At 40.8% G+C, this 18,645-nt stretch overlaps 1 protein-coding gene and 1 pseudogene across 1 annotated transcript; one reads left to right on the top strand and one right to left on the bottom strand.

The window, feature by feature from the left end:
* Positions 1 to 1,431: 1,431 nt before the first annotated feature.
* On the top strand, positions 1,432 to 2,565 carry LOC129083385 (cell division cycle-associated protein 7-like). Its single transcript, XM_054589220.1, is given in 1 exon segment — positions 1,432 to 2,565. A coding segment is annotated over 1 exon segment (1,119 nt). The 3' UTR covers positions 2,551 to 2,565.
* A 14,616-nt stretch (positions 2,566 to 17,181) lies between these two features.
* Positions 17,182 to 18,178, bottom strand: LOC129083384 (tubulin beta chain-like; annotated as a pseudogene).
* Positions 18,179 to 18,645: the final 467 nt, after the last annotated feature.

The raw sequence follows: 18,645 nt of genomic DNA, 5'->3' as shown, positions 1-18,645 counted from the left end.
GCCCTTCTCAGATACATAATTTACAAATATTTTCTCCCATTCTGTAGGCTGTGTTTTCACTTTCTTGAGAATACCATTTGATAACAGAAGTTTTTCATTTTTATGAAGTCCAACTTATCTACTTTCGTTGCTTATGTTTTTAGTGTCACATCTAAGATTCTATTGCCAAAACCAAAGTCATGAAGATTTATCCTATATTTCTTCTAAGAGTTTTATGGTACGTAATCTCTACTCCTCAACCATGGGTTGCACATAATGATTTCTCTCCAAAGAGCACAGTATAGAAAAGGGAAAGACAAGAATAACTTGGCAATGGAGAAACATGGCAAACAAACCTCAGCCAAATGATCAAGGTCAACATCATTGGGGGTAAGCTACATTGGTCGCATGGACCCTTGATGTGATGAGAATGGCGCTCTTAGGGGCTGAATTGTGGCACCACACCCCAAGATTTATGTTGAGTCTTAACTCTCAACACCTCAGAACGTGATTGCATTTGAAGATAGGATATTTAAAGAGGTAATCGAGTAAATGAGGTCACCGGGGTGAGTCTTAATCCAATATGACGGGTGTCCTTATGTGAGGACAGTAAGATACAGGCAGGCACAGGGGAAGCCATGTGAGGCCACAGAGAGAAGACAGGCATCCGCAAACCAAGGAGAGAGGCCTTAGAAGGGGCCAACCCTGCTGATGCCTTGATCCTCGACTTCCAGCCTCCAGAACTCCAGCATTGTTGTTGTTGTTTAAGCTGCCCAGTCTGTGGTATTTGTTATGGCAGCCCCAAGCAGACTAACATAGGCACTTCACCTCTCAGATCTTCCTCTCAGAAACCCATGACTCCATTCCAATCATGAGAAAAACATCTAACAAATTCCAACTAACAGGCATTCTACAAAATACACGACCAGTCCTCCTTGAAGCTGCTAAGGTTTTTAAAGGTCAGAGTAAAGAAAAAGAAGTCTGAGAAACTCTCACAACCAAGAGGAGCTTAAGGAGACATGACAATTAACTGTAATGTGATGTTCTAGTTGGGATCCTGGAACAGAAAAAGGGCATTGAGTAAAAACTGAGGAAATCTGAACAAAGTGTGGGCTTCAGTTCATTGTGACAAACATACCACATTCTTGTCAGATGTCAATAATAGGGAAAACTGAGTGTGAGGGGTATGGAGAGTCTGTATTCTCTTCACAATTTTTCTGTAAATCTAAAGCTATAATAAAATTTAAGCTTATTTTTAAAAATTAACAAATGTTTGAATGGACATTTCAGTAACGATATACAAATAGCCAATAAGCACATGAAAAGATGCTCAACGTTATCATTCATTAGGGAAATGTAGATTAAAACTACAATTAGGCAGCTTGGTGGGACGGTGTGCGCGGCTACTCTGGTCTCGCCTCTCCAGCCTTCGGCCTGGGCCCTGCTGCCAGCATGGATACTCGCTGCGTGTGGCAGAAGGGTCGCAGAGTAAAGAAGAACTTCAAGAAATTCAGCTATGTGAAGTTGATTTCCATGGAAACCTCGTCATCCTCTGAGGACAGTTGTGACAGCTTCACTTCTGATAATTTTGCAAACACGAGGTTACAGTCAGACCGCGCGGCCTGCAGGACGCGCAGCCAGTGCGGGCAGTCTGGGCCGCTCCGGGTGGCCACGGCGTTTCCGACTCGAAGGACCAGGGGTGCAGCCAGCAAAAGAGTAGCAGCCACTGAACCCGCAGAGAAAGCGGTGCCTGATCCCAATTCTGATTCAGAAGATGAAAATGGCATAAATTTTTTGGAGAAAAGGGCTTTAAATATAAAGCAAAACAAAGCAATGCTTGCAAAGCTCCTGTCGGAATTAGAAAGTTTTCCGGGCTCGTTCCCTGGACGGCATTCCCTTCCACGCCGCAGTTCCCAATCGAAGACGCCCCGAAGGCGCACCTTCCCAGGTGTTACTTCTAGGAGAAACCCTGACCGGAGAGTACATCCTCTTACCAGGTCAAGGTCCCGGATCCTTGGGTCCCTTAGCGCTCTACCCACAGAGGAGGAGGAGGAAGAAGAGGAGGATAAGTATACGTTGGTGAGAAAGAGGAAGACCATGGACGGCTACATGAACGAAGATGATGGGCGCAGGGGTCGCCGTCCCGGATCCATGACCCTTCCACATGTAATTTGCCCAGTGGAAGAAATTACAGAGGAGGAGTTGGACAACATCTGCAACAATTCTCGAGAGAAGATATATAGCCGTTCATTGGGATCTACTTGTCATCAGTGCCGCCAGAAAACCATTGATACCAAAACAAACTGCAGAAACCCAGAGTGCTGGGGCTTCTGAGGCCAGTTCTGCGGTCCCTGCCTTTGAAACCGTTATGGAGAAGAGGTCGAGGATGCTCTACTGGATCCAAACTGGCATTGCCCACCTTGTCGAGGGACCTGCAATTGCAGTTTCTGCCGTCAGCGAGATGGGCGGTGTGTGTCTGGGGTCCTTGTGTACTTAGCCAAATATCATGGCTTTGGAAATGTGCATGCTTACTTGAAAAGTTTGAAGCATGAGTTTGAGATGCAAGCATAGTATTTGGAAGATCTACTACCTGCCTTCCACTGTACCAGTCTTCCTTGTTGAAGTTTGCAGTTTTGTCCTGTGGTGGAAACCTGAGTTAAGAATTCTGATGATCAGTCTGCCCTATAGGAAACACAGATCAAGTTACTCTCATTAGAAGTGTTTCCGAGCATCGCAGAGGCCTGTTGCTAGCTGTGCTTCGCCCTCTTGCCATTTCTCCTCTGCTTTTCCCTGCTCCTCGCTCCACATTAGCTCCCCCTTTTTACAAGTGGGTCTCTCTCTCCATCTAGTTTTTGAATTCTTTTTAAGTGACAGTCTTGTGAAAGCATGTTGGATTTAACTGGTGATGAAATAGCCCTGGAATTCACATATAAAACCAAGCACTTAGAAACACAGTAGTGGCATTAACTAAATACATCTCTTGATACCAGCCCTCTAACTTGTCTATACAAGACAGTGGGTATGATTGTCACACTAGTTGGCATTTTTAACAGAGTCAAGGTGAAAAGTTCTGAAAACCATGTGGAGTGATGAGGTGATTGTTGGAAAGTGGGGTGTGTTACTTTGGACACCTCTCATGAGAATATTCTATATATTGTGTTTATTTCACAAGTTGTCCTCGCTGAGATTAAGTTGTTGATTTTTTTCCACTCTGAGGTTGGGTGGTGCATTGGGCTCCCACCGTCACAACCCAAAGGATTGTGGGCAGCGCTCTGCCTGGCAAGTCATTGTAGAAAAGACACCCTAGGGAGCCCGGATGGTGAGGCTTCAGAAGTAGGCTGGTCTGGATTCATGGTGTAAAACCTCAGTATAATGGCCGTTTGCCAAGTTCATTTCCATTCATAAATGTAAGGTATTTAAAATAAGTTCTTGATCATTTTCCATGGAAAATTGATGCTAATATTAGCCTAAAATTTGCAGTTTTTGCTTTCTTGAAGAAACAATAAGCTAGGCAAAAGTTCATGTTCAGGTTTTAAGCACTTTTAGAACAATGAGAAGTGCCCTTTGGAGATGAGTGATTTTCCAGTTTGTTAGCTTGACATCTCTGCCACTTCAGTTTCTGGGCAGATGTCGTGTGTCATCTCCCCCTCCCCCATTTGCATTAATCATAAAACGGTTAATGATAGAGCTGGAATCTAAGTGTTTGTCCATTTTACTTTGCATGTGCAGCCTGTTGCTGTTTCCATTCAGTGTTAGATGCATAATGGGACCTTGGATCAAGAAATGTAAATAGAACTTTTGATCCGTAATGCTCTTATACAAAGTTTTTATTTTGATAATAAAACATTTTGTTCTAAAAAAGAATAAAACTACATTTAGATGCCACTATAATAAAAAAGAAATAAATGTGGGCAAGGATGTGGAGCAATTAGAATCCTTTTACTGATGGAACCTTAAAATGGAATGGCTACTTTGGGGGGTGGGGAAATTGGCAGTTTTGTAAAATGTTAAGCATAAACTTACCACAAATATCCAGTAATTGCACTCTGATATACTACCAAAGAGACATGAAAGTGAATATTTAGACATGTTATTCATAATAGCCAAAAAGTGGAAATAACCCACATATGTCATCAATTAATAACAAATCAAATGTGGTATATTCATACAGTGGAATATTATTTAGCAATAAAAAGGAATAAAGTTCTGATACATGTTACAACATGGATGAACCTGGAAAAACATGCTCAGTGAAAGAAACCAGACACAAAAGACTACATATTTATTATTAATTTCCATTAATATGAAAACTCCAGAAAAGAGAAATCAATAGAGACAGAAAGAAAATCAATGGTTGCATAAAGCTAAGGATGAGAATGAGGATTTATTGCAAATAGGCATGGGCAAAATTTGGGGGATAGTAGAAATGTTCAAAAATTGGATTGCGATGATGGTTGCACAACTATCAACCCCCTAAAATCATTGAGTTATACATATATATATATATATAGTGGTTGAATTTTATGGTATATAATTATACCTTAATAACACTCTAAAAAATGTAACCAGCAAGATGGTAAGGCATAGATGAAGCAAGATTGGCAAAGTGTTGATAATTTTGTAAGTTGGGTGACAGGTAGAGTAGATTGATTATACTATATCTTTTACTCTTGTTTATGTTTGAAATTTTCATGATGCAAAGTTTAAAAAAATTAATGAATTGTTCCTTTATGATTCCCAAGGACACACAGGTTTTCATAAAATCCCTGAGCACACAGGGTTGGTGTTATGTACATACCTTCCTCTCTCCCCAGTAGATGGTGAGTTTTGTAGGGGTAGGAGCCAGTTTCCTGTTGTTATTATTGCTGTTGTTATTATTATTACTATTATTATTGTATTTCTAGGGTCTGACTCAGAGATTGGCAAATAAATGTTGACAAAAATCTTTCAAATAAAATGGAGAGAGAGGAAAAGAAATAATTTGTAACAATGGGAAAGACTATTTTGCAAAAGCTAACTCAAGTTTCTCAAAGGGAATTATTTTAAGTACTCAAAACTGCAAGATGACACTTTAATTCAAAGATGCATGTGGCCATCGGGTTTTCTGTGACATTCCGTGCATTAGGAGGGCTAATATGGGTAGCAACCCATCAGTGATGGATCTCTGGTTCTAAAATTGTTATAAAATATTTGAAGCACTCCGCATGAAATAACGCTAAACAAAACTGGATCCTTTTAACTTCAGGATTTCATAATGACTCAGGGTCCTCATTGCGACTATCCTTACCCATCACATTATTGTAGAAAATGTTCTTTGACCCTATTCTGATAAATGCCCTGTTTTTAAAAAATGTGATTTTCTTGCCAATAGATTGTCCTCTGAGACACGCACTGAGCAAGAAATCTTTGAATAATCTGTCACATTTGCTAACAAAGAAGTGCAACTCATCTTAAAAAACAGGCTTACCTAATGAGGGAAGGAAAGAAGAAAGTTAAGTACCTTTGATTACACACTTTCTAGGGGCCGAGCAAGTCCTAGGTCTTGAGAAGTTATTGCACTAACCCGCCCGACCGTCCTGTGAAATAGGCTAGGAAATGGGGCCATACAAGGGCCGTTCCTTTGCTCCCTAGATCAGCAGGACCCCCAGAATGCCCCCAGCCGCCAGGGCTCCAGGGAGCGCAGCAGGCCCAGCTCTCGGGCGCCACCTAGCGTGGGCTGCGCCCGGAGTCGGGCCCATCCTCTGCAATCAGGGTCCCTCGACAAAATAAAGCCGAACATCTGGATTTCACTGCCAACCGGGGGCCCTAGCTCCCCTTTCGCACGGAGTCCTGCAGGCATCGAGGCACAGTTCCTCTGGAGTTTCTGGCGTCGCGGTGCCTGGGGCGGGAAGGGCTGGACTGGTCGCGGGGACAGGGTCCTAGTCCCGCCTCAACTCTTTTTCCGGCATCCCGGAAAGCAGCCAGAAATGGCCCTGAGGACATAAGGGGTGCGGAGATGGAGAGAATTCCAGCTCTGAAAGTTCGGAATCCAGAGCACAGAGTACCTGCAGCCCCTAATCCACTCGTGGAAACTGCCTGGGTGCTCCTGCAAGTCCCTTAACCTTGGTGGGTGATTAGATCACAGGGGAATTTCTTAAAGACAAATATTTGTGCGTCCCACTCCAGACCAACTGAAGGGGGCGGGGGGGGGGGGGGGATTGGATGGGAGAGTGGGAATCAGTATTTTCCACTTTTACCAGATCATTCTATAAATACTATGGTAGGACTACAGGTTAAGAGCACAATCTTGCACTTCCAGGAAGCCCCAGTTCCCATTTGCACCTGCAACCACCTCAGTTGCTTTTTGTGTCACAACCACTTACCACCTTTCTCCAAAATTTTACCTCTTTGAACTAACTTACCCTGAAAAGCATAGACTTGGTGTCTAACTCTGGTGGTGTCCCCTTCTGTGCTTTCCTGTCACCTTGGACTCTGGCAGCGCAGGAGGGAGGCCTGAGAAGCAGTTACTGCATTTGCACAGACCAAACAACAGGCGGAATCAGGACTAGAGGGTGGAGGGCAGAGAAGAGCAGTGTTTGTGGGGCAGGGGTAGCCCAGGGCACCAGCGAGTAGGGCACTGGCTGTAGACGCACGGCTTCAGAGAGGCAGAGAAGTGGTGAGAGGCGAGACCATAGGTGTCCTGAGCCTCTGAGCCCCCGAGCCCCCAGTACACATCACAGTGCCCCATCACTTACAAAACATGGGTTCAAGGATACAGTTATGAAGAATTTCAACCCGTCAACAGCAGAGCTTTGAAACAAACTCCGGTTCTATGTGGCTGCGGAGGCGTGGCCACGCCCAAGGTGCTGGCCCTGCCTGGAAGCCTGGCTAAATATATAGATTCCCGGGGTCCTGCCCCAGACCCAGGAATCAGAATCTCCAGGTAAGTTATTCAGGAATCTCTACATTTAAAGAGTTCCCTGGGAGGTTTTTATCATGTGGTTGGGAACAGTGGTTCTAAGTTTTCAAACCTGGCTAATCATTAGATTTCTGGTCCCCTCCCCTACAGACTTAAATTGAAATTTTTAAAATATTGCTCTTCTCCTTTCCCTACTCCATAAAATTCTAATAAATTTTTGGAACCAATTTGGGTTCAAATCCCACCTCCACTGTCCATTGGCTGTGTGATTATGAACAAGCTTATTAACCTTTCTGTGACTCACTTTTCTCATCTTTGAAATGGGGTAGTTGTGAGGGTTCGGTGAGTTAATATACAAACTGCTTAGTGTCTGCTACAGTAAGGACAAAACAATACTGCAGTCAGCTCTTATTAGTATCAATTGTCCTTAGCCCTGGGATGTAGATGAGAAAAACTTTTGTTTGTTGTTAGTTTGTTTTTAAATACCAGCACCTAGGTCTCTCTCTAGAACAATTTAGTGAGAATCCACAGTGATTCTGAGGCCCACTGATAGTGTACTGGTGTTTGCTTTGCTAATTCAGTTATGTATCATGGAGCTGCTTTATATACAGATATACAGGTCTGCTATCATTCTTTTAAACTTTCTATTTTGAATAATTAACCCATCATTTCCACAGCTGTGTTGTTCTATGGCACAGACATGGCCTAATCTAGTTAATCCCATGTTAATAGTGTCCATCCATGTGCCCTTCCTGTGAGATAAGACCATATTCCTTTTTAATGTGGTCAGATTTAGTGTTAGTGCCACACCCAGGGCCCTGCCGCTATAAAATAGCAAAACATACAACTGATCTGATCTTTCTTTGATTGTGTTTTTTTAAAAATATATTGCATTGATTTTGCTATTACAATTGTCCCAATTTTCCCTCTTTGTCCCTGTCCACCTGGTACCCCCATTACTTGCAGCATTTCCCTCCCCCTTAGGTCATGTCCTCAGGTCATGCATGTAAGTTCTTTGGCTTCTCCATTTCCTATACCGTTCTTAACACCTCCCTGTCTATTTTGTACCTACCAATTTGTACTTCTTAGTCCCTGTGCCTTTTTCCCCATTTTCCCCCTTCCCCCTCCTGCTGATAACCCTCTAAATGATCTCCGTATCTATGATTCTGTTCCTGTTCTAGTTGTTTGCTTAGTTTGTTTTTTGTTTTTTTAGGTTCAGTTGTTGATAGTTGTGAGTTTAATGTTTTTTATACTTTTTTTTATTGGTTATTTTGTTGACTCTTTTGAATTTGATTTTTTTCTAGTGTAGATGTTGTGTACTGATATAGGTTATTTCTTTTATCTTTTTTCTCTTAAATAAGTCCCTTTAACATTTTATATACTAAGGGCTTGGTGGTGACAAACTCCTTTAGCTTTACCTCATCTGGGAAGTACTTTATCTGCCCTTCCATTCTAAGTGATAGCCTTGCTGGATAGAGTAATCTAGGTTGTAGGTCCTTGCTTTTCATCACTTTGCATACTTCTTGCCAGTCCCTTCCTGCCTACAAAGTTCCTTTTGAGAAATCAGCTGATAGTCTTATGGGAACTCCTTTGTAGGTAGCTCTCTGCTTTTAAGATTCTTTATCTTTAACCTTTGGCATTTTAATTATGGTGTGTCTTGGTGTGGTCCTCTTTGGGTTCAACTTGTTTGAGACTCTCTGTGCTTCCTGGACTTGTATGTCTATTTCCTTTGCCAAATTAGGGAAGTTTTCTTTCATTATTTTTTCAAATAAGCTTTCAATTTCTTGATCTTCCTCTTCTCCTTCTGGAACCCCTATGATTCGGATGTTGGTACGTTTGGAGATGTCCCAGAGTCCTTTTATTCTCTCCTCATTTGTTTTGAACTCTTGTTTCTTCATTCTGCTCTAGCTGACTGTTTATTTATCCCTTATGTCCAAATTGTTTATTTGAATCCTAGCTTCCTTCCCTTCATTGTTGGTTCCCTGTGGATTTTTCTTTATTTCACTTAGTTGTAGCCTTTATTTCTTCCCCTATGCTTTTGCTGTACTCAGTGAGTTCTCTGAGCATCCTTATCACCAGTGTTTTGAACTCTGCCTCTGATAGGTTGGCTATCTCCATTTCATTTAGTTCTTTTTCTGGGGTTTTGTTGTGTTCTTTCATTGGGCCATATATCTTTGTCTCCTCAATTTAGCAGCCTCCTTGTGTTTGTTTCTGTGTGTTAGGTAGAGCTGCTTTGACTCCCTGGCTTAGTGCACCTGTTAAGTTGTATGGGGTGGAGTCCTAAGTATTCGCCAGGACAGGGCAACCTGCTTCACCGCTTTGTGACTCTGTATGTGGAGGATGGGCCAGACAGGGGATCAATGCCACTGCCTGGCTGCTGGGGGCTTGCTCAGCACTCACCCTGCTTCCAGTCACTTCACCCAACTCCAGTATGTGACTGACGCCCCTCTAGCTGTTACCCTGGTTTGGTTCCCAGAGTCACTGGATTTTGCACATTCTAGGACTGTGTGTGCCCTTTAAACATACTCTCCTAACAGATTGGCAGTTTCTTCCTAACCCCCACTGGTTTATACAGTCAGAAGTTATGAGACTTTATATTCCTGGTGCGGGAAACCTGGGCTGTGCTTTTTGGCCTGGGGCTGGGATTGCTTGCTTCCCAGGTATTCGTCCTGATTTTTATCCACCACATGTGACTGTGGGACCACCCTTTCCACCCACTGCTGCCACTGTCACACCAGGTCCTTTCTGCCCTAGCTCCCTGTCTCTGGCCCTCCTATCCATCTGGATGAATATGGTTTCTTTCAATTCTTGGTTGTAGGACTTCCATACATTAAATTTCCTGGCAGTTTGGATGTTTTTAGTGTTGAGGTTAGTTGTGATTCTTCTTATGGTTGTGCAAGTTGTTTACCTATACCTCTACCTTGACTGGAGGTCCAATACTGGTACTCTCTTGATTTTTGTATATTGATTCTATATCCAGCAACATTGTTAAAATCTTTTATTAATTCTAACATTTATCAGTAGAGTCTTTTGGGTTGTCTTTATATAGAATCCTTATCTAAGTATAATGACTGTCTTAGGTTTTGTCCCTCTTCCAGCCCTTATACTATTCATATTATTTCCTTACTTACTACGCTGGCTAAGTGCTAAATAGAAATGATAGTAGTGAGCTTCCTCTTCTCATCCACAGTCTCAAGCTGAAAGCTTTAAACTTTTTACCCAGTATAATATTTACTGTAGTTTTTTTTTTTATCCCCACCTGAGGACATTTTTTCATGGCTTTTAGAGAGAGGAAGAGGGAGAGAGAAACATCGATACAAGAGTGAAGCATTGATTGGTAGCTTCTGACACATCCCCAGATTGCATGTACCCAGACTGGGGATCCAACCACAACCCAGGCTTGTGCCCTGACTGGGAATGACACCTGCAATGTTTTGGCTGCAGGATGACGCTCCAACCAACTGAGCCCTACCAGCCAGAGCTACTGTAGGTTTTTTATTGAAATCCCTTAATAGATTCAGAAAGTTTCATTCTTTCCTGTGAGTTTTTATTGTATATGAATGTCAAGTTTTAGCAAACAAGTTTTCTGCAACACTTGAGATGATGATGAATTTTCTTTTAATTTATCAATGAAGTAAATTCTATTAATTGATTTCCTAATGTTAAATTAATGTGTATTCCCAGGATAAATTTATCTTTTTTGTAATTGTTAATTATATTTTATTGATTATGCTGTTACAGTTGTCCTGATATTCTCCCTTTTGCCCCCCTCCACTCAGTATCCTCCCTCAGGCAGTCCCCCCACTCTTGTTCATGTCACCAGGTCTTTGGCTACTCCCTTTTCTATACTGTACTTTACATCCCCATGGCTGTTCTGTAACTACCTATTTGTATTTATTGATCCCCTCAATCCTTACCCATTCTACCACACTCCCATCCTATCTCTTTATCTTTAATCTTTGGCATTTTAATTATGATGTGCCTTGGGTTGGACCTCTTTGCGTCTATCTTGTTTGGGACCCTCTGTGCTTCCTGGACTTGCACGTCTATTTCCTTCACCAAATTTAGGAAGTTTTCTTTCATTTTTTTCAAATGGATTTCCAAATTCTTGCTCTTTCTCTTCTCCTTCTGGCACCCCTATCATGCAAGTTTTGGGTTGCTTAAAGTTGTCTCACAAGCTGTTTACACTATCCTCATTTTTCTGGATTCTCTTCTCTTCTTGTTGTTGTTCTGTTGGTTGCTTTTTGCTCACTTATGTTCCAAATTGTTGATTTGATTCTCAGCTTCATCCACACTACTGTTATTTCCCTGTAAATTGTTCTTTATTTCAATTAGTGTATCTTTATTTTCTGACTGGATCATTTTTATGATGCTGACATCCTTACTAAGTTCCTTGAGCATCCTTATAACCAGTGTTTCAAACTCTGCGTCTGATAGATTGCCTATCTCCATTTCATTTAGCCTTTGTTATGGAGTTTTAATCTGTTCTTTCGTTTCAGCCATGCTTCTTTGTCTTCTCATTTTGACAGCCTCCCTGTATTTGTCTCTTTGACTCCATGCCTTGGCAATGTGGTCTAATGTAGTAGGTGTCCTGTAGGGTCCAGCGGCACAGTCTCTCCTATCATCCAAGCTGGTCAGCTGCAAGGACTGGCTGTGACCACTGACCACCAACCTCCACCCTCTGTGGAGGATCAGCTGTGCAGAGGCACAGTGGTGGTGCTCGAACATGGTCTGTAGCTGTCCTGTCCACTACGTACATTGGCCCTGGGGTTTCATTGGTGGTGCAGGCCAAGATCAACACCCTGCCACTGTGTTTTGCCTAAGCCACCCTGCCTGAGTTATAAAGCAATCTGAGATGGCTGCTACCTATGCTGAGCTTGGAGATTTCCAGGTGAAGCCAAGCTTTGAATCTAGGCTCCTAGTTCCCTGCCTGGGGCTCACTGAGGGCAGCCATTGCTTGTTGATAGGATTTAAGGAGTTGTGAACAAGAGCCAAGACCAGTCATTCAAATGGAAAAACAGCTTTGGTGGACCCATAAGTTGGATGGGGCAGAGTCCCTGGGGTTTCTAGGCAAGTCAAACAGTGTTAGCCAGGTTGATTAAATCTTAGGTAGGCACGAGTCCACCAGCTCTGTGTGAAGAGGGCAGAGAAAAGGGACAATGGCTTCTGCTTGCTTTGATGCCAGACACCTCAGCCTCCTGCATGCCACTGGTACCCCTCAAGCCACCACACATCTCAGGAGCCTATAGGGAGAAAGTCCGATCAGGTCAGTCTGTGCGTGGGTTCTTTAAGGGGAGCTGCTTGGGGCTCCAGCAGCTTTTCCACCAATTCATCCCCACTGGTTTTTGCTCCCAGAAATAACAAGAAAATTAAAAAAGACTAAAAAAGAATGAAGATGCATTTAGGGAAATGCAGGACAACTTGAAATATAATAATATCTGGATATAAGGATACAAGGAGAAAAGGAGCAAGGGATAAAAAACCTGTTTGAAAAAGTAACGATGGAAAATGTATCTAATTTGAGGGGAGAAAAAGTCACATAAGTCCAGGAAGCATAGAGGGTCCCATTCAAGAGGAACCCAATGAGGCCCAATCCAAGACACATCATCATTAAAATGGCAAATATCAAAGACAAACAGAGAATCTTAAAGGCAGCAAGGGAGAAACAAGTCATAACATACAAGGGAACCCCAATATGGCTAGCAGCTAACTTCTCAACAGAAACACTACCAGCCAGAAAGGAGTAGCAAGAAATATTCCAAGTAATGAAAAACAAAGGCCTGCAACCAAGATTACTCTACCCAGCAAGGCTCTCAATTCAAATGAAAGGCAAAATAAGGAGTTTCCCAAACAAAAGAAGGCTAAAAGAATACACCTCCACCAAACTAGCACTGCAAGATATGCTAAAGGGACTGCTTTAAGAAGATGAAGAAAAAGAGTGAGAAAAAGAGGAACACAGGTACAAAGGGGAAAAATGAATAAGTACCTATTAATAATAACTTTAAATATAAATGAATTAAATGCTCCAATCAAAAGACATAGGGTAATGTACTTGAACATTAAAAAAGAACAACAAAAAGACATAGGGTAGCTGAATGAATTAGAAAACATGACCCACACATATGCTGCCTACAAGAGACCCACCTCAGAACAAAGGATCTACACAGGCTGAAAGTGAAGTGTTGGGAAAAAAATATTCCAAGAAAATGGACAGGAAAAACAAAAGCCAAGGTAACAATACTTATATCAGACAAAAATAGATTTCATAACAAAGGCCATAAAAAGAAACCCAGAAGGACACTTAATAATATTCAAGGGAGAATCCATCAAGAAGACATAAACATTATAAACGTACAAGCACCCAACATAGGAGCACTCAAATATTTAAGGAAAATCTTGGAGGAATTCAAGAAAGCTATAGATAGCAACACAATCATAGTAAGGTATTTTAACACCCCACTGTCAACAATGGACCGGTCTTCCAAACAAAATACTAAGAAGGATATTGTAGAACTGAATGATTCATCAGATCAAATGGACTTAACTAACATATATAGAACCTTTCATCCCAGAGAAGCAAAATACACATTCTTTTCAAATGTAGATAGAATATTTTCAAAGATAGACCACGTGATAGGACACAAAACAAGCCTCAACAAATTCAAGAAAATTGAAATCATAACAAGCATTTTCTTGGACCACAAGGGCTTGGAACTAGAAACCAACCTCAAGGAAAAAGCTCAAAAACATTCAAACTCATGGATACTGAATAGCAATCTATTAAACAATGAATGGGTCAATAATGAGATCAAAGAAGAAATCAAAAAGTGTCTGGAAACATATGAAAATGAACATAAAACAGTCCAAAACCTATGGGACACAGTGAAGGCAGCTCTGAGAGGGAATATCATAGCAAGGCAGACCTACCTAAAAAAGATAGAAACATTTCAAATACACAACCTAACCCTACATCTTCAAGAACTGGAGAAAGAATAACAAACAAAGCCCAGAATAAGTAGAAGGAAGGAAATAATCAAGATCAAAGCAGAACTGAATGGCACAGAGACTAAAAGAACAGTTCAAAGGATCAATAAATCCAGGAGCTCATTCTTTGAAGAGAGAAACAAAATCGACAAACCTGTAAGCAGATTCATCAAGAAACAAAGGGAGAGAACCCAAATAAATAACATCAGAAATGAAAGAGGAGAAATTGCAACTGGTACCACAGAAATACAAAGGATTCTAAGAAATTACTATGAACAATTATATGCCAAGAAATTTGAAAACCTGAGTGAAATGGACAAATTTCTAGAAAAATTATAACCTTCCAACACTGAATGAAGAAGCAGAAAGCCTGAACAGACTGATAACAGCCGGTGAAATTGAAGCAGTAATCAAAAAACTCTCAGCACACAAAAGCCCTGGGACAGACAGTTTCACAGGAGGATTTTACAAAACATTTAAAGAAGAGCTAAACCCTGTTCTTCTCAGACTATTACAAAAAATCCAAGAGGAGGGAAGACTCCAAACTTTTTATATAAGGCCAGCATCATCCTAATCCCAAAGCCAGATAAAGACACAACAAAGAAAGAACACTACAGGCTAATATCGCCAATGAACATAGACGCTAAAATCTTCAACAAAATATTGGCAAACCGCATCTAGCAATACATTAAGAAGATCATACACCATGATCAAGTGGGATTCATCCCAGGGATACAGGGATGGTTCAATATTTGCAAATCAATAAACGTAATACATCACATAAACAAAAGGAAAGACAAAAACCACATGATCATATCAATAGATGCAGAAAAAGCATTCGATAAGGTACAGCACCAATTTGAGACAAAAACATTCAGCAAAGTGGGAAGAAAGGGGGCACACCTCAACATAATAAAGGCCATGTATGAAAAACCTACAGCCAACCTGTATAAATGTTTGATTACACCTGAAACTAATATAATATTCTACATGAACTGTAAGTTAAAAATAAAAAATAGCTTTAAAAATTCATAATAAGGAAATAAGAAATGTAGCCAATAAATAAGTAAATAAATAATGCATAGTCCTAGAAGAAATAAAAATGGAAATTAGAAATTATTTTGAACTGAATAATATATAATGAAAAATATAACACATCAAAATTTATTGAATAAAACTAAAGTAGTACTTGAAGGAAAATTTATAGCCTAAATTGCATTTTTTTCTTTTTCTTTTGTTGTTCACATACATTCATCTCCATTTTCCCGCCACCACTTTCCCCTGCCTCCCCCACCCCCACCCTCAATCCTTCCTCACTTTGGCTTTGTCCATGGGTCCTTTATACATGTTCCTTGACTTGGTACTTCCCCTTCTTTTTCCTCTTTCTCCCCCTCCTCCTCCCCTCTCGTTACTGTTGGTTTATTTTTTCTTTCAATGTTGCAGGTATATTTTTCCTTGCTTATTTGTTTTGTTGATTAGGGTTCCACTTACAGGTGAGATCATATGGTGTTTGTCTTTCACCACCTAGATTATTTCACTTAGCATATTATTTTCCAGTTCCATCCATACTGTTGTGAAGGGTAGTAGCTCTTTCTTTCTGCTGTATAGTATTCCATTGTGTAAATGTACCTTAGTTTTCTGATCCATTCATTTATTGATGGGCACTTAGGTTGCTTCCAGCAGTTAGTTATTATAAATAGTGCTGCTATGAACATAGGGGTACATAAGTTCTTTTGAATTGGTGATTTGGGATTCTTAGGGTATATTCCCAGCAGTAGAATATCTGGGTCAAAAGGCAGTTCCATTTTTAGTTTTTTGAGGAAATTCCATATTGTTTTCCACAGTATGTGGCTGCACCAGTCTGCATTCCCACCAACAGTGCACTAGGGTTCCCTTTTCTCCACAACCTCGCCAGCACTTGCTGTTTGTTGATCTGTTAATGATGGCCATTCTGACAGGTGTGAAGTGATATCTCATTATGGTTTTAATTTGCATTTCTCTGATAGCTAGTGATGCTGAGCATCCTTTCATGTCTCTGGGTCCTGTGTATGTCCTCCTTGGAGAAGTGTCTGTTTAGGTCCTTTGCTCATTTTTTAATTGGATTGTTTGTCTTCCTGGTGTTGAGTTGTATTAGTTCTTCATATGTTTTGGAGATTAAACCATTGTCTGGGGTATCATTGGCAAATATGTTCTCCCATACTGTTGGTTCCCTTTTCATTTTGATGATGGTTTCTTAGCCATGCAGAAGTTTTTAGTTTGATGTAGTCCCATTTGTTTATTTATTCCTTTATTTCCCTTGTCCTAGGAGATACATTGGCAAAAATATTGCTCTGTGGGATATCTGAAATTTTCCTGCCTATGTTTTCATCGAGAGTGTTTATGGTATCATGACTTATATTTAAGTCTTTTGTCCATCTTGAGTTTATTTTTGTGTATGGTATAAGTTGGTGGTCTAGCTTAATTTTTTTTTTGCATATAACAGTCCACTTCTCCCAACATCATTTATTGAAGAGGCTTTCTTTACTCCATTGTGTTCTCATGCCCCTTTGTCAAATATTAATTGACCATAGAGAGATGGGTTTATTTCTGGGCTCTCTATTCTGTTCCATTGATCTATGTGTCTGTTCTTATGCCAGTACCAGACTGTTTTGATTACAGTGGCCTTGTAATATAGTTTGATGTCAGGTATTGTGATCCCTCCTACTTTGTTGTTCTTTCTCAAAATTGCTGCCTCTATTTGGGGTGGTTTATGGTTCCCTATAAATTTTTGAAATGTTTATTCAGTATCTGTGAAATATGTCATTGGTATTTCAATATAGATTGCACTGAATCTATAAATCACTTTGGGTAGTATGGACATTTTAATGATGTTAATTCTTCCAGCCCATGAACATGGCATATGCTTCCATTTATTTGTATCTTCCTTAATTTCTTTCTTCAGTGTTGTGTAGTTTTCTGAGTTCAGGTCTTTTACCTCCTTGGTTACATTTATTCTTAGGTACTTTATTTTTCTTATTGCTATAGTAAAAGGGATTTTTTTAATAGTTCCTCTTTCTAGTATGCCATTGTTGGTGCACAAAAATGCCATTGATTTCTGAATATTGACTTTGTATCCCATTATTTTGCCAAATTCACTTATTAGGTCAGGTAGTTTTTTGGTGGAGGCTGTAGGGTTTTCTATGTACATTATCATGTCATCTGTGAATAATGAAAGGTTTACTTCCTCCTTTCCAATGTGAGATGACCTTCATTTCTTTTTCTTGTCTGATCACTGTGGCTAGAACTTCCAGTACTATGTTGAATAAGAGTGGTGAAAGAAAATAGCCACGATTCTTATTTTGCATGTTGAGCATCTGCTCATCCACCTGCTTCATGAACATCCACCCATGGAAGATAGCAGCCATGGCGAAGTACCAGTCATGGTGGGGGTCCCAGGCAGTCATCATGTCCTTGGCATTAAATGCATGCTAAGTGAATTCAGGTACAGTGAGAGCCTGATACTGCTGGCTTCCATGGCTGGTTAGGGGACAAAGCCAGGCATGCGAAGGGCACCCTGTTGACTTACAGCTTGCAGATATCAGCACTAAAACGACTAGGGAAGCAGAAGCAAGTGGTGACATTGCTCGTGGTGGCTGTGATGAGGTGGTTCAGGTCCCTGTAGGTTTGTGTGATCAGCTTGAGGATGTGGAATGTAGTAAAGGGCCTTGTTATCAAAGCAATATGTCCCATCAATATGCTCTACCAACTAATGGACAGAAAGGGTGGCTTTGTAGGGTTCAGCCACAATGTCAAACACTTTGGGTGAAGGTACCACACTGAAGGTGTTCATGATGTGGTAAGGATACTCTTTACGAATCTTGCTAATGAGCAAGGTGCTCATTCCAGAGCCTGTGCCCCCTGCCCAGCGAATGGGTGAGCTGGAAGCCCCGCAGGCAGTCACAGCACTCAACCTCCTTCTGCACCACATCCATGACTGAGTGAAACAACTCAACCCTCTCTATATAGTGGTCCTTGGCCCAGTTATAGACTGCTGCTGACTGACCAAAAAAAAGTTGTCTGATCTGAAAATCTGGCCAAAGGACCTGAGAAAACAGAGTTCATGGTCCTGGATTCTACATCTAACAAGGTAGCATGAGAAACATATTTTTCACCTTTGGCTTCATTGTAATACTTGGAGATGAGGTCCAGCTGCAGGTTGCTGTTCCTGTGGTAAGTGCCAGTAGGGTCAATGCCATGTTTATCACTGATCACCTCCCAGAACTTAACACCAGTCTGGTTGCCACACTGGTCAACCTGGGTGTGCATGATTTCCCTCATGGTTCAGATTAAACATTTTTGCTCACCTCAAAGTGTGTACAGGGCAAGAAAATAGGTAATTTTTTTTCCCTCTGCTGATGCCCTCAGACTGGTAGAATGGGATGTGACCTGGAGGCTGGAGCAATGAGATCTGAACATGGCAATGGGAAGGTTCAAGTTTGAGTTTCTTGTATTTCATTTTGTTCCTCTGTTAGTTTGATAGTCAGGCTTTTACCATTGTTTTCAGTGAATGTATTCTAGAAATTACAATATGCAACCTTGACTTATTGTTATTAAATAGGAATTATTACCCTTACACCTCTCCTAGGAAAATCAAAGAATTTAGAATATTTACATTTCTTCCATATTAGTTACTTTTATTGTTTTGAATTTTCTTTCTCTATATATCATAAACCCAACAAGCCATTATTTTATAAAGTCAATGTTCATTTGGATTTACCCTTGCATTTGACATTTCATTTCTTCTT

The sequence above is a fragment of the Pteronotus mesoamericanus genome, unplaced genomic scaffold (assembly GCF_021234165.1).
Source record: "Pteronotus mesoamericanus isolate MK-2021 breed Mesoamerican mustached bat unplaced genomic scaffold, CSHL_Meso_final scaffold_167, whole genome shotgun sequence".
Taxonomy (NCBI): domain Eukaryota; kingdom Metazoa; phylum Chordata; class Mammalia; order Chiroptera; family Mormoopidae; genus Pteronotus; species Pteronotus mesoamericanus.
This window is presented reverse-complemented; position numbering and strand designations above follow the sequence as displayed.